The sequence below is a fragment of the Rhineura floridana genome, chromosome 6, assembly GCF_030035675.1.
Source record: "Rhineura floridana isolate rRhiFlo1 chromosome 6, rRhiFlo1.hap2, whole genome shotgun sequence".
NCBI lineage: Eukaryota > Metazoa > Chordata > Lepidosauria > Squamata > Rhineuridae > Rhineura > Rhineura floridana.
The window spans coordinates 124,846,628-124,873,936 of record NC_084485.1 but is presented as its reverse complement, the minus strand read 5'-3'; the positions used below and the strand labels follow the sequence as shown (position 1 = coordinate 124,873,936).

At 42.0% G+C, this 27,309-nt stretch overlaps 1 protein-coding gene across 3 annotated transcripts in view; it reads right to left on the bottom strand.

Moving 5' to 3' along the window:
• Window positions 1–15,462: 15,462 nt before the first annotated feature.
• Window positions 15,463–27,309, bottom strand: part of DPYD (dihydropyrimidine dehydrogenase) — an 829,935-nt gene continuing 818,088 nt past the window's right edge. For all 3 annotated transcript variants that reach the window (XM_061633709.1, XM_061633708.1, XM_061633707.1), the window contains 2 exons: window positions 21,862–22,002; window positions 15,463–17,470 (listed from right to left, as the gene is read on the bottom strand). In XM_061633709.1, the coding sequence (XP_061489693.1) occupies window positions 17,300–17,470; window positions 21,862–22,002 (312 nt within the window). In that variant the 3' untranslated portion in view covers window positions 15,463–17,299. The remainder of the gene's footprint in view (window positions 17,471–21,861; window positions 22,003–27,309) is intronic.

The following is a 27,309-nucleotide window of genomic DNA, read 5'->3' as shown; positions in this document are numbered from 1 at the left end:
TGGTCCAACAACATCTGGTGGCCCAGTAGTTGAGAAAGGCTGAGCTAGGAGGTGTTTCACCCCATCTTAGAATTCTAGCCAGTCGGGTTGTCTGCTCCATTTCTTTTTCATTCTAGGACCATGCTGAGGGCTGAGTCAACAAAACCGTTCGTGGCAAACAGAAAGATATGATTTCTGTATATTACAAAATTTCTGAAGGCCAGGTTAGGGTAACAGTTGATTCTTAAGTCATTTTAAAACACACAAATGAAAATCAAAATATGCATATTTATTACTAAAAGGAGACATAATATTTTGGTAGAGTATCCTTAAAGAAGGTTATGATGTTATGCATTCTTTGGCATTTTAGTTTTAGGCTGTGGTCCTATACCAACTTACCTGGGAGTCAGACAAGTATAGGATTGCACTGTTAATTTCCTATGGAGCACAAACATCTCGCAGATGGGTATGACCTTCAATTACTAGAATTTATTCCATTTTCCCATCTCCATTGTTAAACTAAAAACTGTAAGGATAAAAGCAGCCTCATAAATAGAGGGGGTAAAGCACTTGGTGGAGAATTGTAGGTGTCGGTCACTCAAAGGAGGTGTTTTAAACTATGGCCACATTTGCATTTAATAGTAAATCAGGGTTCTTGGTTTAATAAACCATACTGTGCATGAGGTGTGTACTGGTACTAGGGACAGGTGAGAAATTCCATTCAGTTTGCATTTCAAGCCGAAGCTATCAAGCTCGCACTTTCCGAAACAATATGAGAACTGAAACAGAGTCATCCTGCGAAAATCACACTCATTCAAATTTTGCAATGCAGTTCCTTAACCCAACAATGTTTCCAAAAATGCATATATTAGGGGAAAGTGAGCTTAAAAATGAATATATGACTGACAATAATATACAAAAATGCCTGCTGTAACAACTTTGCAAGGCAATTAGGGCCAAAACCGACCTGATTCAGACAGAATTAGAGCATGCCACAGTTAGAGCAAGTCCAACAGAGGCGTCCAGAGCCCCGTCGGTTCCACCTGTATTGGATCAGTTTCAATTATTGAGGCCTGAGGATGTGGACAAGCTGCTTGAAGTAGTGGGGCCCACCACCTGCCCCCTTGACTTTTGCTCATCCTGGTGGCTGAGAACTAGCCATAGGGGAGATACTGGGTGAGTCCAGGGAGTGACTAATGCTTCGCTGGAAGAGGGGAAGTTACCATCTGCCTTGAAGGAGATGGTGATGCGCCCCTCCTTAAGAAGACCTTCCTGGACTCCGAAGTGTTAAACAACTATTGCCTAGTGGCAAATATCCCCTTTTGGAGCAAGGTGCTTGAGAAGGTGGTAGCGGTCCAGCTTCAAGCATGCTTGGAGGAAACTGATTACTTGGATCTGTTCCAATCTGGTTTCAGGCCTGGCCATGGCACTGAAGCTGCCTTGGTCACCCTGGCTGATGACAGCTGTTAGGAGAGAGATAGGGGGAATGTGACCCTGCTTATTCTTCTTGTTCTCTCAGTGGCTTTTGATATTGTTGACCACGGTATCCTTCTGGAACATCTCAAGGAGGTAGGGGTTGGGGACACCGTGCTTTAGTGATTATGCTCATACCTCCAGAGCTGTGTCCAAAAAGTAGTTATGGGAGGTTACTGTTCAGCACCATGGGAATTACTCTGTGGTGTTCTGCAGGGTTCCATCTTGTCCCCCATGCTGTTTAACATCCATATGAAGCCACTGGGTGCTGTCATGTGGAGATTTGGATTGAGGTGCCATCAATATGCAGACAACACCCAGCTCTACCTCTCTATTCCGTCTGAATCAGGCGAGGCAGTTCAGGTGTTGAAATGGTGCTTGGAGGCAGTGATGGACTGGATGTGGGCCAATAAATTGAGGCTGAGTCCTGAAAAGACAGAGGTTTAGAGTTATGTGTCCAGGGTTCTCATGTCCAGGAGATGGGAAGATGGCCTGTTCTGGATAGAGTTGCTCTTTCCGTGAAGGAGCAGGTCCACAGCCTGGGAGCACTCCTTGATCCGACACTGTTATTGGAGGTTCAGGTGGCTTCAGTGGCTAGGAGTGCCTCTTTCCAGCTCTGGATGGTTCACCAGCTTTGGCCTCTTTTGGACAGAGATTTGGCCGCAGTGCTCCACGTTCTGGTAACTTCCAGACTGGATTATTGCAATGTGCTCTATGTGGGGCTGCCCTTGAAGATGACTCAGAAACTTCCACTGGTCCAAAATACAGCAGCCAGATTCCTGGTGGGGGTTTCTTTTAGAACTCATATGAACATATATTAAAACAGCTCCATTGGTTGCCAGTTTGTTTCCGGGCCCAGTTCAAGGTGCTCACGTTAGTATTTAATGCCCTATATGACTTGGGTCCCAAATATCTGAAAGACCACATGCTTCCCTACACACCCTCTTGGGTATTGAGATCAGCAGAGGGGGCCCTTTTGGTAGTTCCACCAAACTCAGAAGCTGGCAGGGGGTGGCCCAGGACAGAGCATTCTCTGTGGCAGCCCCTAAGCTGTGGAACTCCCTCCCCGCTGAGGTACAACTTCATTGTACAAATTTTGGCAAATGCTGGATGCACCTCTTTACCCTGGCCTTCGCCACCTGAGATGTATATTTTTAGGACCCATCCTATTTTCTGTGATGTTGCTTAAGTTGCTTAACTGTTTTAATTATATGTTTTTAAACTGTTTTAATTATATGTTTTTAAACAGTTTTAATTATATGTTTTAAAATTGTTGTAACCCACCCCGGGACCTCTGGGTGAAGGGCAGGTAATAAATTCTAATAATAACAATAACAACAACATTATGCGAAATGGCTTGCAAAAATGTAAAATGAATAGTCAAAACTGCCTTAAAAAGTGTTTATTTGGAGAAATTTGCACTAAAATTATGGAGAATTTTCATAAGGATTTTTTATTGTAAATTGCTGCAGAAATGTGGAGGCCTGAATTTAAGCTTTGAAAACTGAGAGAACTGAAATTGACAGATCTTTCCATCCCTAGCTGGTACACACAGCCTAATTGCTCCTGCTTCATTCTTCCGAACAGACCATGAAGGGGATAGCTTAGTGCAGAGATATCAGATTAAATATCTTTTGAAAGCTGTAGTCCTGCCATCCTTCTTGGGTATGAAGAAGTACACAAGAGCAAAGATACAGGCAATGACCATTCAAGAATATGTTCCAGCCAGGCAAATTCAAGAACACGGAACAAGGATGGCGAGTGACATAGTCCGGGAGAGGAGTAGTGGCCTGCAGAGAGTCCAATGATCCTGGCAGGCCCCATTTGGCCTGTGGGCAACAGTTCCCTACCCCGGCTTAGCATTATGTCTGAATCTGGGATGGTGGTTTGCTTTGTCCCAACAAGCCACCATTGCAACTTAGCCTTAAGTATAGTTTGTTGTTGGCTTATGCAACATTGGTTGTTAGGGAGCAACAAACTATGATTTTGGATGGGGATGTAATGTTAAATTATCCCCTTCCTGGCTTACCTGCTTGCACCAGGAAAGGAGTGAAGTGGGAGTGACTGGACTGCATGTACCAGCACACAGTTCATTCATCATAATGGTTTATTCAGCTAACAACCTTACTGTTCCATGAGAACATGGTCTATGGCTGTTTATTTCTAAAGAGAAAGCCAACAACAAATCTCTTGGATTCAAATAAAATTTCTAAGGACAGGCTTCAAAAACATCACACATCACTGGCAATTAAAAAAAAAACCTTTGCCAAATAAAAGGTGAGCATGTATAAGTCAGGGAGCAATGCCATCTTTAGCTGGGTTTGTGAAAGTTTTTTTTAATACTGCAAAATCCCAATGAAGCCAAGTACCACCAAGAGTTTTGACAAATAATAAATTAAGAGAGGACTTAAATTGTTTGACAGCCAAGATATCGTGAGACAGAGCAATAATTCTGCCAGTTTTAGGGTTTGGTTGAGCTCAATTAGTTTTTCTTCTCTTAAAAAGTTAAAGAATTAAGAGAGTTATACAAATCCTAGTAATTAGTACCCGGTTCTCATGTAGTTATCATTTTTATTTTATGCTGTTTAGATTTTTATACTATTCCCAAGGAAATCTAGCTAGCTGCAAAACCTGTGACTTCTTAGAAATGTAACCTCGCCTTGTCACTGCAATAGCTATGAACAGCTATAACAATTTGAAGAGTGGATGGAGCTGATGAAGCTACAGAGGCATCCGATTCTTGGTGAGACTGTCTCGATATGCCATTTGCCCCAACCACATTACAGATTGTTACCATGAAACACTGAAGATTGCACCAATATCATTTACTTTCTGATGGTGGTTAAGGCTGCAATCCTATACATACTAACCTGTGGTAAGGCCCATTGAACCCAGTAGGAGGTACTTTTGAACAGACATGCGTAGGAGTATATACTGCCTTTAGAGTGCTGGATGGTTAGAAGACATCTCTTGTCCTAAGACATGGTCATAATATGTCTTGGGCACACTCCACATGCTAGCCCAAAGCCACAAGGCTCTACACATTAGCGATATCATGCATGTGCCACCTTTTCTCATCATGAAGACTTTGTTTCTTCTGCTGTAAGTAGCATTACCACTATTACTGTGCAGTGGGCGAGTGCAATGGGGAGCTTGCTGTACTCATATAGGATCCCTGTTTGATTCAGAACCCTGATAGTGCCAGGTTTTAAATCACGTGGGGAGCTTACAGGAGTGCATCCTGCTCCATGCTGCAGACTTTCACTCTCCAGCACATGGAAGTCAGCTATAGTTGGGTGATGGGAACACCATGCAGGGGGAGGGACAGCAACTTTCTAATTCTAATAAACCATTCTAATTAAGAGGGCTTGAATGCCTGAATAGGCTTAACACCAACTGAATTCCATCCACTAAAGACATTCCCTAGTTCCCTTTAATTCGGGAACTTGATCTCCGGATGCTGCTTTTTAATGCCAGATTGGTACATAATAAGACCGCCCTCATCCATGATTTAATTGTGGATGAGGCAGCCGATCTGGCATGCATAACTGAGACCTGGGTGGGGGAGCAGGGAGGAGTTGGTCTGTCTCAGCTATGCCCACCAGGATACTCAGTGCAGCATCACGGTAGATCTGAGGGCCGGGGAGGGGGGGTTGCTGTGGTCTATAGGAGTTCCATCCCCATCACCAAGCACCATGTCCATGTAACTACGGGCCTTGAGTGTTTGTACCTTGAGCTGGGCCAGAGGGACAGATTGGGGATTCTGTTAGTGTACCGCCCACCCTGCTGCCTAACAGACTCCCTGACTGAGCTGATTGAGGTGGTCTCGGAGGTTTTGTTGAGATCCCCTAGACTATTGGTACTGGGTGATGTCAACATTTATGCCGAGGCCATCTTATCTGGGGCTGCTCAGGACTTCATGGTCTCTATGATGACCATGGGGCTGTCCCAATACACCACCGGCCCAACTCATGTGGCAGGTCACACTCTGGACCTGATTTTTGCTACGGGACATGATGACAGTGATCTGTGTATAGGAAGCCTTACATCAGCTCCTTTGTCATGGACAGATCACTGCTTGTTGAGGTTTAGACTCACAATGACCCCCTCTGCAAGGGTGGGGGACCTATTAAGATGGTCCGCCCCCGGAGGCTGCTGGATCCTGATGGTTTTCAAAAAGCTCTGGGGAGTTTTCAGGCTGATAAGGCTGGCGCTCATGTCGACACCCTGGTTGATCTGTGGAATGCGGAAATGACCCGGGCAGCTGACATGATCGCACCTGTGCGCCCTCTCCTTTGTAGAGCTCATACAGCTCCATGGTATACTCCGGAGCTGAGGGTGATGAAACAATATAGGAGACGGCTTGAGTGCAGATGGAGACGGACTCCTGACGAATGCAACTTTGCACTGGTGAGTGCTTATAATAAGACGTATTTTGGGGCGGGGCGGGCAGCAAAGAAACAACGTATCACTGCCTCTATTCAATCTTCTATCTCCCATCCGGCAGAGCTGTTTCAAACTGTTAGAGGGCTCTTACATTCTGGCCCTAAGGGCGTGATGGAATCTTCTAAAGTTTGATGTGACGAATTTGCCAAGCACTTCCAGAATAAAATCTCTTGCATTCGTCAGGACTTAGACTCCAATGTTATAGCAGTGGAATCAAATGAGGTCTCCGGAGCACAGTCTGGCCATATTTTGTTGGATGAGTTTCAATTGGTGCAGCTTGAGGACGTTGACAAGGTGCTTGGACAGGTGCGTGCAACCACCTCTGTGTTAGACCCTTGCCCCTCTTGGCTAATAAAAGCTAGCAGGGATGGCACTGCCGGCTGGGCCAGGGAAGTGATTAATGCCTCACTATGTGAGGGAGTGGTCCCGCACTGCCTTAAGGCGGCGGTGGTGAGACCGCTTTTGAAGAAATCCTCCCTGGACCCAGATAATTTGAATAACTATAGGCCGCTAGCAAATGTGCTATTCCTGGGCAAGGTTCTGGAAAGGGTGGTTGCATCCCAGCTCCAGGCACTCTTGGATGAGACCGATTATCTGGATCCATTTCAATTGGGTTTCAGGCCTGGTTTTGGTACGGAGACAGCCTTGGTCGCCCTGTATGATGACCTTTGTCGGGAGAAAGACAGAGGGAGTGTAACTCTGTTGATTCTCCTTGATCTCTCAGCGGCTTTTGATACATCGACCATGGTATCCTTCTGGAGAGGCTTGCGGATTGGGAGTTGGAGGCACTGCCTGGCAGTGGTTCCGCTCCTATCTTGCAGGTCGTCTCCAGAAAGTAGTGCTTGGGGAGCACTACTCGATACCGTGGGCGCTCCAATATGGAGTTCTGCAGGGATCAGTTCTGTCCCCCATGCTCTTTAACATCTATATGAAGCCGCTGGGTGCTGTCATCAGGAGTTTTGGAGTGCATTTTCATCAGTATGCTGATGATACGCAGCTCTACTTCTCCTTTTCATCTTCTTCAGGTGAGGCTGTCAAGGTCCTAAACCGATGCTTGGCCGCGATAATGGACTGGATGAGAGCGAACAAATTGAAGCTCAATCCAGACAAGACTGAGATGATGATAGTAAATGGATCCCCTGACCAGTTGGATGTTCTACCTGTTCTGGATGAGGTTACACTCCCCCTGAAGGAGCAGGTGCGCAGCTTGGGAGTCCTTTTGGACCCGTCCTTGTCACTTGAGGTGCAGGTGGCCTCGGTGGCACGGAGTGCTTTTTACCAACTTAGGCTGGTAGCCCAGCTACGCCCGTATCTGGACAGGGAACATCTTGCTTCAGTTGTCCATGCTCTGGTGACCTCAAGATTGGACTACTGCAATGCACTTTACGTGGGGCTGCCCTTGAAGACAGTTCGGAAACTGCAGCTTGTGCAGAATGCAGCGGCCAGATTAATAACCGGGACCAAATGGTCGGAACATGTGACACCGATTCTGGCCCGCTTGCACTGGCTGCCTATATGTTTCCGGGCCCGATTCAAGGTGCTGGTTTTAACCTATAAAGCCTTACACGGCACGGGCCCACAATACCTGATGGAACGTCTCTCCCGATATGAACCTGCCCGTACACAATACGCTCAACATCGAAGGCCCTCCTCCGGATGCCTACTCAGAAAGACGCCCGGAAGGCGACTACAAGAAAGAGGGCCTTCTTGGTAGTGGCCCCCGAACTATGGAACACCCTTCCTGACGAGGTATGCCTGGCGCCTACTTTACTATCTTTTCGGCGCCAGGTGAAAACCTTCCTCTTTGCCCAGGCATTTTAATATTTTATTATTTTAATATCTTTTTTAAAAAATAATTTTTAATAATTTTAGCTTTTGTATTTAATGTTGTAAAGATAGTTATATGTTCCATATTTTTCTTTGAATTACTTTTGATTTGTATTTAATATGGGTTTATTATGTTAATCTTGCTTTTGTTATATGTTTAAATTGTTGATTTGGTGATTAGGTGGTTTTAAATTGAATGTAAATATATTTTTATTTGATGTACACCGCCCAGAGAGCCTTGCTATGGGTGGTATAAAAATTGAATTAAATAAATAAATAAATAAATAAATTATAGATTTGGGATTGTATCCAATACTAGTCTCACTAATACCTTTTGAAATTAATGGACGTTATGAACTTAGGCCATTTCAGTGGGTCTGCTTTGAGTGTCATTTAGTGGAATACATTCATGTGTAGAGCCAAACCCACACTTCTGTATCATCACATAGAACCTGACTCATACCCTGGTGTCAGTACATTTCCCCAGACTTTTCTGTCCTGAGGCCTTGCAGAACTGCTCCTGGGCAAGACAGCATGATCCTGGATGACAGACATATAATAATGACAGCTTCATTTCTGCTGGAGGCAGTGGTATAGTGGAAGGGGCCCTCTGCTGGGAGGGAAGGATCTTCCTTGCTTAGGCAAGTGTCTGAAGTGATATTGAGGCATTTGTGTTTTTGTGTGTGTGACAGGTTAGCACAAAGGAAGTCTGTGAATTAGGATAATAATCAATTAAAATAAAAAGTTTGAAAAGCAGCTTCCCCAAACATCCAGTATGGTGTATTACAACTAAAGCCAAAGCATAGGAAAGTGATACCCTCCCTGCAGCCCCCAGTAAGTAACTTTTGTAAATGTGAAGCAGGAGAACCTCACAGCCTAGGAGGTATAGAGAATGTGCAGCTGACAGGCATGTTATAGAATGGTTTGATAAAGCAGTGTCATATAGCTTGTGAAAAATGTTCATCCTATCCAGAAAAATGTCCAGTGTGTAGATGTGCCCTTAGCATTAGCTCAGAAGCTCATGTCTAAATATACATGGTCTGTTTGCTTGGACAGCATATGTAAATTAAAAGGGAAAAACAGATTACATTTTGCCACCAAAACTTGAATTACTGTTTTACCTATGGCTATTAACAAATGGAAAATACATTGTTCCTGAGGATTTGTGATTTTTAATTTCTTCAGAGTCTACCAAACAATTAACAGTCTCTTAGGAAATCACAACACATTTAAAACAGTGTTATATAGTAAGCAAGCAGATGAATGCTGAATTCTGCATGCATAATGACATTTTTCAGATTATTATCTTTCACAGCGCATGGCATCATTGACAATTTCTTCATTACATGTATCTGTATTTCAGAAAAGCTGCAGTGACCAAAGCTAGCTACCTAGCTAGCTTCTTCTGCTAACATTAAGGACACCAGTTGTGAATTAAGAACTCTCGACATTGTGGCAAAGATGTTCATGTAATACAGTGAACAATTATAGCACCTCAGAACAAGATAATACTACACAGCAGGTGGGCTGTTTAATGGTGCCTCTTGAGGTCCTCAAGGGAAGTTTCAAGATGGAAGGAGCATTTCGATATAGCTTGGAAACATACCCACCATTTTTTTCACCTCTATTTTTATTGATGACATAAGAGAGGAGATGCAGCTTGTTATAAAACAGCTGTACTATAGCATCTGTTTGTCAAAAAAATCTCTGAAAGAGAGCAAGAGATTGTACACAAACTCTTAAAAGTATACATTCTTCTAGAATGTTCCCAAAAGAAGCTGAAAATCTTTCATCTGAATTAAGTATAAGATGCAACTGCGACACCATGGCAGAAGTTCCTCATTGCTTTGCAGTTGGGCCATGCTTAATTTATATGAGCATGTAAAAAAGTTCAGAAAATTTACAGGAAAAAAATGAGGAGACAGTTTACTAGCTGAGCCTTTAAAACATGATTAACAAAGGATCATGACAAATCGAAATGATATCACTTTGTCAGAAACACTGTTGACCCTTAGATACTTTCTAGAAACCAGATGGCCTAAGCTTCAGTTTCAAGACCACTGACATTATAGAAACTATATATCTTTTTAATTAAAAAAAATGAATTCCACCTAAAATTAACAACCTCCTCTAGGACGCACACCTTAACATGGTGAGGGAGTTGGAGAGTGTTGAAGACGCTAAGAGCAATGCCGTCAGGAGTCTAGACCAAGAGGCTAGACTCCTAGCAGGGTCACCCAAGGTGTAAAGGTCAAACCTGAGACACTAGACTAAGATGCATCCAGATTCACAGAAAGGCAATGGTAAACCACTTCTGAATACTTCATACCATGAAAACCCTATGAAAAGAGAATCCAAAATGCAACACAAGATAGTGCTGGAAGATGAGACCCCCAGGTCAGTTGGCACTCAACGAGCTACTGGGGAAGAACAACAGACAAGTGCAAGTACCACTGTGACTAATGACACCACTGGGTCAAAGCTGAATGGAAGCCCAGAGGCTGATGCGCACAGATGAGAAAGGAGAGTCCAGAGTCATAAGATGTACACAATAAGAACATGGAATGTGAGAAGCATGAACCAGGGAAAGTTAGAAATTGTCAAGAAAGAAATGGAACACATCAACATTACAATACTTGGCATAAGTGAATTAAAATGGATGGGAATGGGACTCTTTCAATCAGGCAACTACAAAATATTTTATGCAGGAAATGAGGAATTAAGAAGAAACGGGGTTGCTTTAATAGTGAGAAGTAGCAAAAGCAATTAGGAGCTACAATGCAAGGTCTGAGCGAGTGATATCAATGAGCTTTAATGGGAAAGCTATTAACATAACCATCATCCAAGTCTATGCTTCAACAGCAAACACAGAAGAAGAAGAATTGGAGAGACTGTATGCAGAAGCACAGGAAGAAATAGATAACACACCAAAACAATCATGGGGTGATAATCATGGGGGACTGGAATGCAAAAGTAGGGAACATAGAAGAACTAGGAATTGTGGGAAAATGGGGCTTAGGAGATAGAAATGAAGCAGGAGAAAGACTGAATTCAGTGAAGCCAATTATTTGTTTCTTGCGAACACATCTTTTGAGCAATCAAAAAAATGACCGTACACGTGGACATCACCAAATAGTTAATATAGGAATTAAACGGATTATATAATTGGTAGCAGAAGATTGAGAAGTTCCATACTTTCTGCAAAAACAAGACCAGGAGCAGTTTGTGGTACACATCATGAACTGGTATTGAAAATCAGAGTAAAGCTAAAGAGCAACAAAGCAACCGTGATGCCAAAATACAATTTAAATAACATCCCAGAAGAATATAAAGATCAAATAAGGAACAGATTAGAGGCTTTAAACTCAGTTGATAGAGAACCAGAAGAACTATGGAGTGAAGTCAGAGACGTTATCAGGGAAGAATGCAAAAAGACAATACCTCTAGTTAAAAAGAAAGACTCAATGGATGACTGATGAAACTCTTAAAATGGTTAAAGATAGAAGGAAAGCAAAAGCAAAAGGTGACAGAAACATGGTCAGAACCCCAAATGCACTAATACAGCAATGAGTACGTAGGGGCAAAGCGAATTATTACAATAGTTATTGTATAGAAATAGAAGAGGACAACGAAAAAGGTAGAACAACAGCCCTATTCCAAAATATTAGAGAAATTAAAGTGAAATTTAAACCAAGAGTAGGGATGTTAAATAATCAACAGGGGAACCCACTGACTTACTGAGATAAAATAAAAGGAAGATGGAAGTAATACACTGAACAATTCTGTAAAAGAGATGCAAGGATGACAGAGTCATTCATGGAGGAACTGTATGATGAAGAACCAGAAAATTTAGAATGTGAGGTGAAAGCTGCTCTTAAAATACTTGGAAGAAATAGATCACCAGGAACAGATCGCATACCAATAGAGTTGCTGCAAGCTACTGTGACTGAATCTGTCCAAATCTTGACTAAAATGTGTCAACAAGTATGGAAAATAAAACAATGGCCCACAGACTGGAAACGTTCAATATACATCCCAATTCCAAAGAAAGGGGAATCCCAGGGAATGCCGTTAATTATCAAATTATTGCCTTAATATCCTATGCAAGTAAAGTAATGCTCAAGATTCTACAACAAAGACTCTTACCATATATGGAACGAGAAATCCAAGCTGGATTTAGAAAGGAAAGAGTTACCAGAGAATATACTACAAACATATGTTGGATAATGGAATGGACCAGGGCATTTCAGAAGAAAATCACCCTGTGGTTTATAGATTATAGCAAAGGCTTTGGTTGTTTAGATCATGAAAAACTATAGAATGCTTTAAAAGAAATGGGGGTGCCACAGCATGATTGTCCTGAGGCGTGTCATGGCCCCATCAAAGGACTCCTCAGATGAGGACGACTCGGGAGTAACAGCAGCAGACCCAGGAGCAGCAGACCCAGAAGGAGACACGGAGGAGCCTCCTGAGAATCCAGCTCCTTCTCCCCCTCAGCTGCAGAGCACCCCAGATACAGCAGAGGCCCTGCAGCCAGACACAGACAGTGAACAGGATACTCCCCCCTCACCTGCAGAACGTAGACAGCAGAAGGTCAGGCAGAAGAGAGGCAGGCCTGTCTCCTTAAGGCCCAAACGCTGAGGGCTCACACCTGCTGTCAAACCTGCTCCTTATAAGGCACCCCTTGCCTTCAGCTTGTTGCTGACTGCAACGTCAGGCGTGGCTCGTGTATACCTAGTTTCCCTGCAGCATCTCTTGGACTGACCCCTTGGCAATTGATCCCGGACCTCTACTGACCTCGCTTCTGGACTTGTGACTTGGCAAGTAAGCTTCAGGCAGGCCTGGCCCTTATCAGGTTCCCTCCTCGTTGGCCTGGCAGATTTACAACCAGTCTGCCGGCTAAGGATTTTCCTCCCCTGCTAACGACCCAGGAATTTCCAACCCCCACTGCTGACTCAGTGCAGAGCTGACAATGCGCAACCTATAGTCTGGACAAGAGGCTACTGTAAGGACAGAATATAGAGAAACCATTGGCACCCAATTGGAAAGGGTGTGAGACAAAGGTGTATTTTATCACCCTATTGGTTTAATCTATATGCAGAACATATCATACAGAAAGCGGGATTGGACTAAGATGCAGGAGGTGTGAAAATTGGAGGGAGAAATATCAACAATTTAAGATATGCAGACAATACCATACTACTAGCAGAAACCAGTAATGATTTGAAACAAATGCTGATGAAAGTTAGAGGAAAGCACAAAAGCAGAACTATAGCTGAACGTCAAGAAGACTAAAGTAATGACAACGGAAGATTTATGCAACTTTACAGTTGACAATGAGGACATTGAATTTAAAGATTATCAATACCTTGGCACAGTCATTAACCAAAATGGAGACAATAGTCAAGATATTAGAAGGCTAGGACTGGGGAGGGCAGCTATGAAAGAACTAGAAAAGGTCCTCAAATGCAAAGATGTATCATTGAACACTGAAGTCAGGATCATTCAGACCATGGTATTCCCGATTTCTATGTATGGATGTAAAAACTGGACAGTGAAAAAAGTGAATAAGAGAAAAATAAACTCATTTGAAATGCGGTGTTGGAGGAGAGCTTTGAGGATACCATGGACCGCAAAAAAGACAAATAATTGGGTGTTAGAACAAATTAAACCAGAACTATCACTAGAAGATGAAATGATGAAACTGAGGTTATCCTAATTTTGACATATGATAAGAAGACATGGTTCACTAGAAAAGACAATAATGCTGGGAAAAACAGAAGGGAGTAGAAAAAGAGGAAAGCAAAACAAGAGATGGATTGATTCCATAAAGGAAGCCACAGACCTGAACTTACAGGATCTGATCAGGGTAGTTTATAACAAATGCTATTGGAGGTAGTCAATTCATAGGGTCACCATAAGTCGAAACAACAAAACGAACAAAAGGAAGCCACCAGATGTTGCTTACTGGCATTTCCATGCGTATCTGATTTTAAAATACCATTTTACTGTTTTTATGTTTGTAGCCTTACTTATAATACACTGTTTTATTGTTTCTATGTTGGATTTTTGTATACTGCTTAGAGATTTTTAAATAGTAAGTGGTTTAGAGATGCTTTCCAATAAATAGCTCCAAGAAAAGCGTGGAAGTTGAGCAGTGCAGCTAGCCAAGCTGAATTGATTTAGTCTGTGAAAACACCACCTTAATCTGCTTCAGTGTTTTATTTGCTTACCTACTTGAATCTTATTCAGGGCCTGACATTAATTACAAGCTATGAAAAGATCCCCAACACGCACAGACACAGACCGTAAGCCAGAGTTGGTAGGGCCTAGTTTTAATATGCCTATTTTCAGTTTAGGATTGCTACCTTTTAAGATGGCAAATTGCAGACAGTGTCAACAGGGCAAAAAAACCCAGGAAGATAACTAACAGTCTCATGTGGATCTGATTACATTGATTATTAAATATGGAGGGGAATTTCCCTCCCTAGCAACATTATATCTAAGTGACATGAAGCTGATGCCTAAGTAGATTACACCATATCTACAATGCCTGACACAGTGAATTAATCAATATGACTTCTATCAAAAGGGTGAAGACATCGTCTTTGATTTGTTAATTCTGTAAAATTTACTGTTAAGTGTTGGGGCTTTATTTATTATGATAAATAAGTCATGGCAGCAAAACAATATGGAGGAAGTTTCTACTTGCTATGAGAAGAGCTTTTGAAACATGAACAATCTGGATGCATTATTTTATGTGTGACAAAAGAATTAATGATCATACGAACAATAGCATGGTCAGTTATATTTGGTATGGAGAGTGAGTGATGCCTTGACTAAAAACAGTAAGAATGTGTGAGCAATCATCTGCCTGAATCAACAAGAGGTGTTTTAGAAAACAAAAAATCCCAATTGTTTCTGCGTATGAAAACAAGGCCTGAGTATGACTGTAGCACACAACTTTCTTCAGGGTATTGAAGGTGGCATGTAGGGATGGGGGAGAAATTCAATTTAGTATGTATTTGAATGAGAATCTATCAAATCTGCACTTTCCGAAACAATATGAGAACTGGAACACAGCTATCCTTCAAAATTTGCACTTACCAAATTTTGGGATGCATTCGTCCAACCAAACCAATGTTTACAAAAATGCATATATTAAGGAAAACTATGTAAAATGAATATATTAGTGAAAATAACATACAAAATGCATTATATTAGGGGAAATTGCTTGCAAAACTGTGTACATTAGTACACACTGCATACATAAATGTTTTTATTAGGAGAAATGCACACTAAAATGCTGATGAATTTTCAAGAGATTTTTTTTAAAATTGCAAGTTGCTGCATAAATGTGGAGAACTGAATTTTGGACACCGAGTAAACCAGAATGGACAGATCCTTCCCTCCCTGGTGACATCAAGTGATCATTGTTACCAGTGGGATGCATTCATATCTCACTATTGTTTGTGGTATATAGGTTCTGCAAGTTTTTGTTTGGCTTTGGGAAACTGTGTAATACTAGGCCAGAGAAATCACCACAAACATCCCCACCCTTGCTATCAGTCTACACTACAAATCCAAACTCATCAATGTCAAAATGATTGGACTGAATGGGACTATTTTGAGAACAAGTGATTGCATGGCACTAGCATAATTCTGGAAATTATGGCTGGTCATTAAATAGCAAATGCAAATTGCCCTGCAAAAGCCATGTAAAGTCACATACAAAACCAGGTTGCATAATGCTCTTTAATTCTCATTTATTTATAACTTTGTAAAAGTACAGAAATTGGAACACAATCATTATTTAATATGCACAATCCAAATTTTGCATTTTTCAGTTGATGGGAGCACAAAGAAATAAACAGGAACATTGTTAGCTATTTAAAATATTGAACACATGGCTTTCTTGTGGTTTCCTTGGAATAAAGCAACTTGTGCATGAACATTCCCAGCTGAGCATGAGAAATAAGTTGATGCTAACATGCTGTTTTAGAATCCCTTTCTCCCTTCTTCCCTTACTGTAGTTCTACCGTTGAAACAAACACACAACCCATTTATTTTTTTAAAAAAAACCAAGGTAAATAGCTGTCAGCATATTATTGCCATATGTTGCAAAGGTTTAGGACTCTATTTCTGAGAAATAAATACTCAAAAATAAAACACATTTCTTCGTAACATATGGCTGTAATATGCTGACAACTATTTACCTCAGAGTTTTAAATCTAAATTGGTTGTGTGTTTGTTTACAGTGAAATACATAGCTAATAAAACATTTTTTCACAGCATAAAAAAGTTACTCAGTTACTCGCACATTTCTTTCTTACTACACTGTTCCAAAATGTTTGCATATCTTCATTATATTGATTCCCCCCGCAGTATTGTGTGAGATATATCTTACTCTATTATATCTTTGTAAGTGTCACACTACTCGTGAATGCTTCTGCACATGCTATGTCTGGACACCATTTTGTATGGTCAGCACACAGTGGGGCAAATGGGGATGGCCCAGCAGAAGCTTATGCGATACCCTTCCATGCAGAATGAGCCCATCTGTACAACTGGAAAACATTCACATATGCTAAGGGTTGTCATAGTTCTGTGAAGATAGGATGTCACATCTGCTGAACTTCTCTGTGCCATGCAGGGTGTTACCACTATGACCAGCATCACTTTCTTTTGTTTCACATGATTTGCAGAAAGCCTATATAAGGAGCATATGAGTGAAAAAGGAATTGTCTGCAATTGTTGCCTTGCACCGCAAGAATAATCTCATTTTCCAAAAAGCACAGTGATGCAACAGAAAGATACTATAAATCAGATTCTTGAGCTGACACTTACATTTGAAATAATATAGTTAATGGTCATGCTCTGGAGATTCATTAACAGAAACAAAAAAATCATCAACCTATTGAAAAACATTAAATGGTGAAGAGTGCACTGTATTTGCAAATTTAGTTTTTAATGCCTAGTCAGAAGCAGAATTTAGGGAGAATTAAGGTAATACAGTGCCATATGCTGCAACCATTGAAACTGATTAATAGTTCAGAAATACTCGTTTAAACCTTTTTTACATCCTCCTGTAAAAAAAACACCACACACAGTGAATCTGCATTGCTTTGTTTGTGTGTTATGTAGTTAATTACATCTTCTAAAAAACAGTTTTAAAAGGAAATGAAAAGTGTAATTACTGAATGTTTCCCTGGTAACAAAGTTGATCTGCATGGTGGGGTTTATTGACTGGGGGGAGGGGATCCCTCCTAATTTTGTGGGTTGTTAGGGGGAGAGAAATCACCAAAGTCATCATAACATGCAAGAATTTGCAAAAAGGAAAAAAGTTCTGTTCTTCAGAAAAGATAAGGACAGTTAGCGTTTGACAACTAATCGCTGCTTGTCTTGAGACTGAAAAAAATACATTGGAAAATGTAGCCACATTATAATGGCTCCCATCATTAGGCTCCCCCCCCCTTTCTTTTTTCACATAGTTGGAGTTGCTGGTACTAATTAGAAATCAAATCAATAGAATCAAGCAAATGTAAGGTTCACTTTAACTGCTGGTCTGATCACCTCAGCACACTGGGTTCACAGCTAAGGGCAGGCCTCTCTTTGGTTCATAAGGTGTTGTCCTGGAAACCATTTGGATGCAGTCAATAATAGGGCAGACACTGAGACACAGAGTGCAGCCTGTACAACTGTCGGTAACAGTGGGCAGGTGGGTTTCTGGATCAAATTGTATAGCCTGCAAGCAGAAATAAACAGCACTGATGTCACTCACAGAAAAGGTCAGAAACAACCCCATTTTTAGCATCTGCATTTCCTGTAGTTGAGGTGCTTGGAGATATCTTTGTTTGGTACCGCATTGCAGCTATAGTAACAGTTTCAACTGTTAAGAAAATGCATTTTGAAAACTTAGAAACACAGTAGCTCCGGTAGAAATCAACCCCCCCCCACCCCCACCCCGTAGTTAAAAACAGAGTCAAGCCTCAGGACAAATTGTGCCCGTGATATTTGTGTGTGTGTACTGCCTTCAAGTCGAGGATATTTAACTTCCATAAAAATATTTTTTGTTTCGTTTCGTGTGAGGTCAGTCTTTCAGAGTACAGTGATCTACTGGCATTATTATTACAGAAAAGCCAAACAACTCAGTTCTGTGTGGATTCTATAGAATGATTTCCATGAATGTCATTGTTTATTTTCTTATTATTATTATTTGCATGGTACATAAAGTCATCTGAAACAATTGAATGAAAAGCCATTTCATAGATTATTCAGCAATGAATCCAGGGTTTGCCAGCAGGTATACCTAAACTCATCAGTCTTGCATGATACATATCTTTTAAAAACACCTGTTGGAACACTTGCAAAATTCTTAAATGTACATCAGAAAAGAAGACATGTGGGAAGTGGCATGCCATGCCACGTCTCCTTACTTTGCTTCTCCAGAACCTGTGACTTCACCCTTCAAAGGCTTATTTGCTTTACACAGTGTGCGTGCGTGCGTGCATATAGGCTCCACTTCTTCAGTGCAGGCTAAGCACAACACATGTCACAATTTACTTGCTCCCAGAGGAGGCCGTTATGGCCACCAGCATGGATGGCTTTAAAAGAGGATTAGACAAATTCATGGAGGATAATGGTATGAAAGGCTACTATTGCTCTGACTCCGCAGTTGGAGACAGTATGCTTCTGAATACCAGTTGCTGGAAACTGCAAGAGGGGAGAGCGCTCTTGTGCTCAGGTCCTGCTTGCGGGCTTCTCATGGGCATTTGGTTGACCACTGTGAGAACAGGATACTGGACTAGATGGGCCACTGGCCTGATCCAGCAGGCTCTTCTTATGTGTGATTACTTTGATTTTCCTTAGGAGGTTAGGATCTTTTGGAAAAGTAGTAGTGTCTTTGATTTCTTTGCTCCAGAGAAAGGAGAAAGGGGGGAGGGCATATGACTTCATGTGGAAGCTTCTTTTTAATGTCTTCCTGTGGTGGCTTCCTGCTTGCAGTGACGAGATTATCCAACTCGTCTGCCAGGACAGTTGCACTCTGCCATGGATGGGGTTGAGTATTTGGGCTCTGCACTGTGGCAAATGAGTAATCTGCTTGCATGAGCAAAAGGAAGAAATGGGGAGCAACTGTGAAAAAATGAAGTGGCCTCCATGAGCAGACCAGTCTCTGAACCACCTCCAAGAAGCACCAGTGAAGGTGTTCCTTTCAAGAAGACCGTCTTGGAGTAAGACCCCACCTTTCCAAGTACCTTTCCATTGTGGTTGCTGTTCAGCCTCTACAGGTTCTCTCAGGCCAGCTTGGGCACATGTGAAGCAGGGAAGGGGAACCTCAGGCCCTCTAGACTTCTATCTGGCCCTTAGTCACCTCTCCATGCTGCACCATGTCTGCTCCATGTCTTCCTCAAGCGCTTTTGCCTGGCAGAAATGTATCCTTCAACTGTGTAATGACTAGGGATGGGATGCTTTGTCTGGTGCTGGTTCGAAAGCATTCTGTGGACCTTACAGGCCAGTATCATTTCAAGTCAGTTCTTTGTCCGCTAGCCACTGCTTTTTCCAATCCATTTTTCTCCTCCCCCAAAAATAGTGATATTAATATTGATATTTTAAAGGAAATATCAATAATTTCAAAGGAAAATGAAATGAAATAAATAACAGGAAATATTGATAAAATTATCGTTCTCAATAATTTAGAGGCAGTTTTTCCCCCGAAAGTAGCCACAAAAAATTGCTACATAAAAATCCAATCTGCAACGACACAAAATAAGCGAATTAATGGAAAATGCGTTACCAAATCCAAACTGGATGGAATTCTAGAACATCTCTAATAATGACTACTGCACTAAGGTAAGAGTGACATCTGTTGCTCTGCTCACTTTTGCTTTCCCTTACTCCTACATTGACACGAGGCCCCAGAAAATTGCCAAAGAGGGATGGATGCCCTCAGGCTAAAAAAGTTTCCCATCCTTGCCGTAAAGGCTTCTGCTACTCATGTGGTTGAGCTTCCTGCTAGCTTGACAAACCACACACACAACGGGCCTCCCGAGAGGCTGGGCACTCCTGGCTTGGTTATCTATCAGCAATCTCATGCACATAAGCATGACACCTGGATTACAGACACCTGGATTAACAGAGGAGCAACCAATGAAACAGCAGCAACCATAATGGAAATGGTACCCTTGAAAGAGATCAAAGAAGCTTTGGTTCTGGCCAGCAGATTGACTGCAACACTGTACATCAGGGAATCATCAGTGGGTCTCCCCAACCAGCTCTGTCAGATCAATTATTAGAGTGCAGGTATTCTTGGACAGAGTATGTAACCGTCAGTAGGCTTTTCGTAACACTCTACTTAAAAATTAACCACTGAACAGGCTATATGCTACTGAGTGTGTGCACAAACACACTTTATTTTTAACACTTTGCATTACTTTGGCTCAATAAAATACATGGCAGAAGAATTAATCACATTATTTTCGTTGTGGCTTCATTTCAGAGTAAGTACCTCTAGTATGAATAGGCTACTATTCCATTGTTAAAAACAAAAACAAAACACCAGCAGCACATTATTGCTGTTGCGAGCAAACTGAATTATTTTGCACTGTCACTATAACATATTATAGTACATTTTTATTAGGCTATGATGGTCTTTGATAACAGTGCTACGTAAGACAAACTCAGCGCTGGTGGCTCTCTTATCTTCTGCTTCCATAGTTTTCTACTATGCGAAGCATGCTTTTTAACTTTGCTTGGGAAATATCTCTGCGGACTCAGACAGGCTGTTCTGCTCCAGGCCCTCCTTTTGCAGTAACCTCTGGTATCTAAAAATGAACTTTACAAATGATTTGCTTGCTGCTTGCAGCTGCTGTGGAGGGCATGTGCTTTGCCAGGTAACCTTAAGCAGACACACAAATCAGATCTGACCAGTAAAGCTGAGGGGAAAGTGATGCACCAGCAAAGACTGCAGGTTGGCAGTGGAGGTGCTGCAGGGTGAGAGAGGTAAACCCTGGGAAAAGATTTGCCAAGAAAAATGAAATACATCACAGCTTTTCTGCAGGAGGCCTCTTTTGGGGAGAGTTTTTACAGGATTATCTAGCTAGAATAGGGGCCTGTGGGCTCATTTGCAATTTTGAGAGCAGGCCATGGGCACCACTCCTCTGCTCACCCCTCTCCCTGGGTAGGGACCATAACTCAGTGGTAATCTGCTTTGCATGTAGAAGGTCCCAGGTTCAATCTCTGGCATCTCCAGGGAGAGATGGGAATGTCCTGCCTGAAACCCTGGAGAGCCACTGCCAGTCAGTGTAGACAATACTGAGCTGGATGGATCGGTGGTCAGACTCAGTATAATGTGGTTTCCTATGTCCTTGCTGACCTGGGCCATGCCCTCCCCTGCTGGAAAGACGAGGACAGAAAGAAAAGGAGACAAGCTGCGTGTGCGGCCACACACACACACACGTATACAAAAACAGAGTTATTTTTTTTGCTTTTCCAGAGGGTCTTGGTAAAAGTTAGATCTGGCAGAAGCTGCTGGTGTGTTAGGAAATCTCATTTACAAGAGTCCCCCCCCCGCCCTTCCTTCCCTTTCCAGTAACTTCATCCTCCCTTTTCTTCAGGATATTTGCTATTTAATTTATAATACATGCCTTGATGAAGCTTAAGAAGTCCCTATCTTGATACAGACACTGATGCTGTCGCTGAATTAGTTAAACCAACTGGAGTTTTGCTGAATTTAAATGGATTCTGTAGCATGCACCATCATGCCATTGCAAACATAACTCTCTAATTCCAGAGTGATCTGGATGTATTGGGTCTTTAACAGTTTCCTGCAGCATGTGATGCTGGGAGGCACATGGCAGCTCAGTTCTAGAGGCTGTACAGTAGGAACAATGGGGGAGGGGGAAGAGAGTGTGCTCTGTGTATCCCAAGTCTCTAAGAAACCTGCTTTATTGACAACCCCTGCGAATGGATCAGACACGGTTCATGCAGTCTTTACCTAGGAGTGTGCCAGTGTTAATTTCCAGTATCTTGTAAATCTCCTTTTCCCACATGCCCATCAACAGACAGTGGATCCCGTCTGCCTCAGCAGCAAAAAGATAACTCACAGCGCCTTTTTGCTAATTACAGCTGTGCTCTTACCTGGTAGCCAGAATCATTACAGGTCAGGTAGCATTTGCCACAGTTGATACACATTTCCTCATCAATCAGAGCCAGAACTTGCTCCATATTACTGAGCTCTCCATATGTTCCAATATACTGCAGTGCTTTTCCAATTACATCCTAGGGAGAAGGGGAGAAAAGCATTATTGAAACACGTCGGAGATACCCAAGGTTGTTTTATGGCCAAAGAAGAGCTCTTGACAGCATGTTTCTGAGGGATGTTGTTTGGCAATGCTGGGAATGATGGGATGAGTTGAAAGCACTTCATGCTTGCTACGCTGCAAAATGTGGATAACAGGTATTGACGGATACACAGTTCAAGCATCGGCAGAGCTAAAAATATCCCAGTCCGCACAAGAACTCTGCATTTTAGATTTGTGTTTATCAGAGGTAACATTTAATTAAATTATCCTCAGTGACCATTGTTTAGCACAACAGGAAGCAAGAAGAGAAGTGACAAGACACAGACAACCTGCCTATAGTATCCATGACTGCTGTTCATTAGCACATCTCTGAGTACTCACTACGAGAGAGGAAAAAAGCCCCATTAAATGGCAGGGAATGAAAGACAATGCCACTGGACAGGACATGCAAATGGCTTGGTAACCAAAACACATTATTGCAGTCATCATTAGTTCTCAATCAATTGACCCAATGATGCAATATTGTATCATTGTTGACAAAATCTTGTTTGGAAGAAATTTTGTTAGAGGAGATTTAAAATGAAAACATGGCAGTCCTTAATAAAGATTACACATCTTACAATAGACCAGGGGTAGCCAAGGAGATGCCCTACAGAGGATGTTGTTTGACTCCAACCCCCACCATCCCTATCCAGCATAGTCAATGGCCAAGGATGATGGGAGCTGTAGTCCAACAACATCTGGGAGCACCACATTAGCTACACCTGCAATAAAGGCTCAGTTAGGTATCTCTAAGCTTGCAAACATGGAATAGCAGGTGTCTTAGTTTGCAATGGCAATTAGCAGCAACAAGGATAATTTAGAGGAAGGGCTATAGAAGAAGAGCAGGCTTTGCATGTAGAAAACCCCAGGTTCAGTTCCTAGCTAGAAGTGGTTGTATGTAAGAGCTCCAAGGTGGAAAGTGTGTCACAGCGTAGCTGCCTCCTCCTCATATTAAAGGGTCAGGAAAGGCAGCTGGGATGGCATCACAACATGGAAAGAGTGGTACAGTAGCTGGAAAGAACAGAAGGAGTTGAGGAAGGTGAATATTGTCTCTTGGTCACTCTGGCCATCTGGGTGTCAAACGCCCTCTCTTCTGTAGGTATTACACAAACAGAATGCAAATAATAGTTTGGGGGACAAAAGTACAAAGGTACTTAATCTCTAGATGCTCAACTATGGATGCTTGAGGGATTCCAGCGTGAACTCTTGGGCTAAAGTGTGGATCAGATGATGATGATTTAACAGAATTGGGTACAGCATAACTGCAAAAAAACCACACAACCTTAAGTGGTTTACATAATGTAGTTATCTTTCTGATTTCATACTTTCCTGAATTATTCAATGTAGCTATCAGGTAAAAAATGTACCAAAATGTGTATAAAAATAAGAAAAACTGCACTTAGAAATGGTCACTTCAAGAGAAGACACATGTCTGAATATGATTTTTCATGGCTATTTTTTTAAAACCCACAGATTAATGTGGAAATAGGACACAATGGATTTATGAAGAACACAACTAAAACTAACATGGACAGGAAATAGAGCAGCCTGTCAATTTTTTGCTTGAACATATCAGGGCTTGCACACCAGGAAAATTTAAAACACTGGCACCCTTGCATTACTATGTAAAAACTCCAAATAAAGCTTTTGAAACTGAAATTTCACAAAAGACCGAAGGTTGAGGATTCCAGAGAAAGTCACACCGGACAGATGAGATTACACTGCCTTGAAAATTAAAGTTGGCAAAAAATAAATGAAGCTTGCAAGACGCTGTTATATCTTACTTATGCTTCAAAAATCACAAATTGCTTGAAATATAAGCCAGGTTTAAATGTTATTAAAGGAACAGAAGGCATTTTCACTAGTCAACCAAGGCTTCTAGTACAACCAAAGATGGCTACAAATCCAGAACACCATTATTAAGCACTTGTAAGTTTTCAGTGGAATGCAGCTCCCCACCTTGAACATCAGTCCTGCATGCCACATCCTGAACTGATTTTTGAAACACCTTTAAAAGAAAAAAGCCAAACTGGCCACTGAGTGAGAATAGTCAGCCAGAACAATTATGGATATGGAAAAAAAATGAGCTGGATGCAAGTTTGAGGAGGTCTTTGGCAAAGTGCCTCCTAGTGAGACCCTTTCTATAGCTTCATACAGACATGGGGTTTACAGAGTTAATTTTACTGATTATAATGGTAGGGCTTCTGTCCCAATTTTTAACATTCCTTTCACACTGCTGTATCTATTACATAATGGAACTGTGGCTTTTTGACTACCATGCTATGCTAAATTTCATTCACACCAGTGGGTGTGGTACAACACAACAATGAATGTCATTGACCATGTCGCTACTTCCCTACCCTTTCCACACACATGCACTTTTGTTCCCCCATGATTTCCCTATGAACAGTACAGGAAAGAACTGTATTTGCTTAAAGGAGGGGAGACAAGGTGGATCTTGCCACAGTAGAAGAAGCTGTCTGAGGATGCCACTTGCTGATGTTGGCCTGGTAGGATGAGCTCCAAATTTTTCTGTCACATCTGAAATCCATGTGGATCTGTTCCAGCAGAGGAATGCAATGAACAGGAAGCATAAATCACATAATCTTCCTGTTTCCTTTACATGTCATCATATCCAGTACATCATGTCACTTTGTCACAGTTCTCTAGATTGTGGCTTATGTGAGGAACAAACAGCATTTGCATTAAACTGTATGGTGCTTTTGAAATAGAACAAACCAATATCTACTTAACCAGGAATTTGAGTATTACAAAACATTCTCTTTTATTTGTTTCACAAACAAAACTATTTATAGATCAACAAGTATACTTGAGTAGATTGATGGACCTAACATCTTGTTTTTATTGTTGCTAGCCTGCTTTAATGACTCTGCAAGGAGATAGAAGACATGCTTAAATCTAACGGGTATCCATGACACTTAGTATGTGCTTAACAGGGCAATCCCATATTGGGAGGGAGAAGACCTGTGGCAGAGCTATTGCCTCTTCCTTGGCCTTTCTGTGTCACTGTGGTAATTTGTTTTTGCCTTGTTCTCTCTTTTCTCTGCCAATGGAAGGTAATTAATTTCCCAGATCCAGCGCTGTTCTACCTTAGGTCCCATTTTGGGGTGTATCCGGGGAAGAAGGGGACTTAGGATCCTGCAGATACATGGCTGTTCCTGACACAAACCCAACACTGCTTCCACCGCTGGAGGATATCTACACCTGTGGGACCAGCAGCACAAGTACATTCCACTGGCAGAGCAGCATTGCACTATTTCCAATGCAAAAGTTAGTTCAGGCACAGGAATCTACCCTATATCCTCCACCGTGAAGACAGATGAGAAGAATTCATTTAGCTTCTCTGCAATTTCCTTATCCTGCTTAAGCACATATTTGACTCCCTTGTCATCCAAGGGTCCAACTGCCTCCCCTAGACAGTCTCCTGCTTTTAATGTATTTCAAGAATTTTTTGTTGTTGGTTTTTATGTTTTTAGCAATGCACTCCTCAAATTCTTTCTTAGTATCACTTATTTTAGCCAGAGTTTGTTTCCCTTTTTATTCTCCTCATTCAGACAAGACTTCCAGTTTTTGAAGGAAGCTTTGTCTCTAACAGCTTCTTTGAATTCTGCTCATTAACCACACCGGCATCCTCTTGGCCCTGGTACACTCCAGTTGAGCTTCTATAATTGTGCTTTTAAACAATCCCCAAGCATTTTGAAGTGATTTGACCCTCTGGACTTTGCCTTTCAGCTTCCTTTCTACTAGGCTCATCATTTGGGGGAAGTTTCCTCCTTTGAAGTCAATTGTGACCATGTTGGATTTTCTTGGCAATTGGTTATTTACATGTATGTTTAATAGCACTGAGGTCACTGCTCCCAATTCGTCCAACAATTTGCCACCCTGGGCTCCTGCTGGGAGGAACAGCGGGATATAAATCAAACAATAAATAAATATTTTAAAAAACAGTTACATCTCGCACCAGGTCCTGGGCACCACTTAAGATTAAGTCCAGGGTCTCTGTCCCTTTGGTAGGTTTCATGACCAATTGTCCTATGGTACAGTCATTTAGGGTATCTAGAAATTTCACCTCCTTGTTATGACTGGAACCATTCTATGTCAGGGTAGTTGAAGTCACCTATTACTATAACATTTCCTAGTTTGAATGCTTCCTCAGTTTCATTTTTTCATCTCAAGATCTCCCTCAGCATTTGGGCAGGGGAATAATAGAACATCTCCAGTACTAAATTACTCTTGGAGCCCAGTATTACCACCTCTTTGGAGGTTTCTGGCTTGCTGGATTCAATGCCCTCTTTCACATATAGAGCGACACCACCCCCAATACGTCCTTCCCTGTCCTTCTGATAATAGTTTATATCCAGGGATAACCATGCCCCACTGGTTTTCTTCATTCTACCATGTTTCCGTTATGCTCACTATATCATTGCTATCCTCTAAGATCAAACATTCCAGTTCTCCCATCTTCGCTCAGAGGCTTCTAGCATAGCATATAAACATTTATATATAGTGTCTCTCTTTATGTGTCTTTGGCACTTTTGGTTTGGCCTGTGGTACTGTTGCCTCTCAGGATTGCTATCTTGTGCCCCTGCACTCACAGTGCCTAGTTTGAGGCATACCCCATTCAAAATGTCATTGTTTCATCAATTTCAGACCTAGCCAACAGGTGGCATCTGCAACCTTTGTGCCAGGTAGGCAAATCACCTTGCGGTCTGCCCACCCATCAACCCCCCCCACTATCAATTTTCCTAATGATCGAATCACCCACTACCAGGATTCCTCCAATCCCCCCCCCGAGAAGTATCCTCAGCACAAGAGGATATCTGCTTGGTCCCAAGGAATGTGTCCCTTCTACAGGATCATTTTCCTCTTCCTCAGATGGACACTCTCCTTCCCCGAAGCTCTCATTCTCCAAGATACAAGGACAGCTATCATCCTGGAAATGGGACCCAGTTATAATGTCCACAAAGGTCTCATCCACAAACCTCTCTGATTCAAACTTGTTCCTGGAGGGCCAGGAGCTCATTGTACCGAAGGCACACCCATGACTTCTATCCGAGAGGCAGGTAGTCAAACATGTTACAGACAGTGCAAAACACTGGAAAGCCCCCACACCCCTGCTGGCTTGCTACCAGCCTAATGGGTTTTTGTAGTTTATTGAGTTAATTTATTAAAAGCTTAGGTTTTGTTTAACAGATGGGCACAGTGGGGTGTCCTGGCCTCC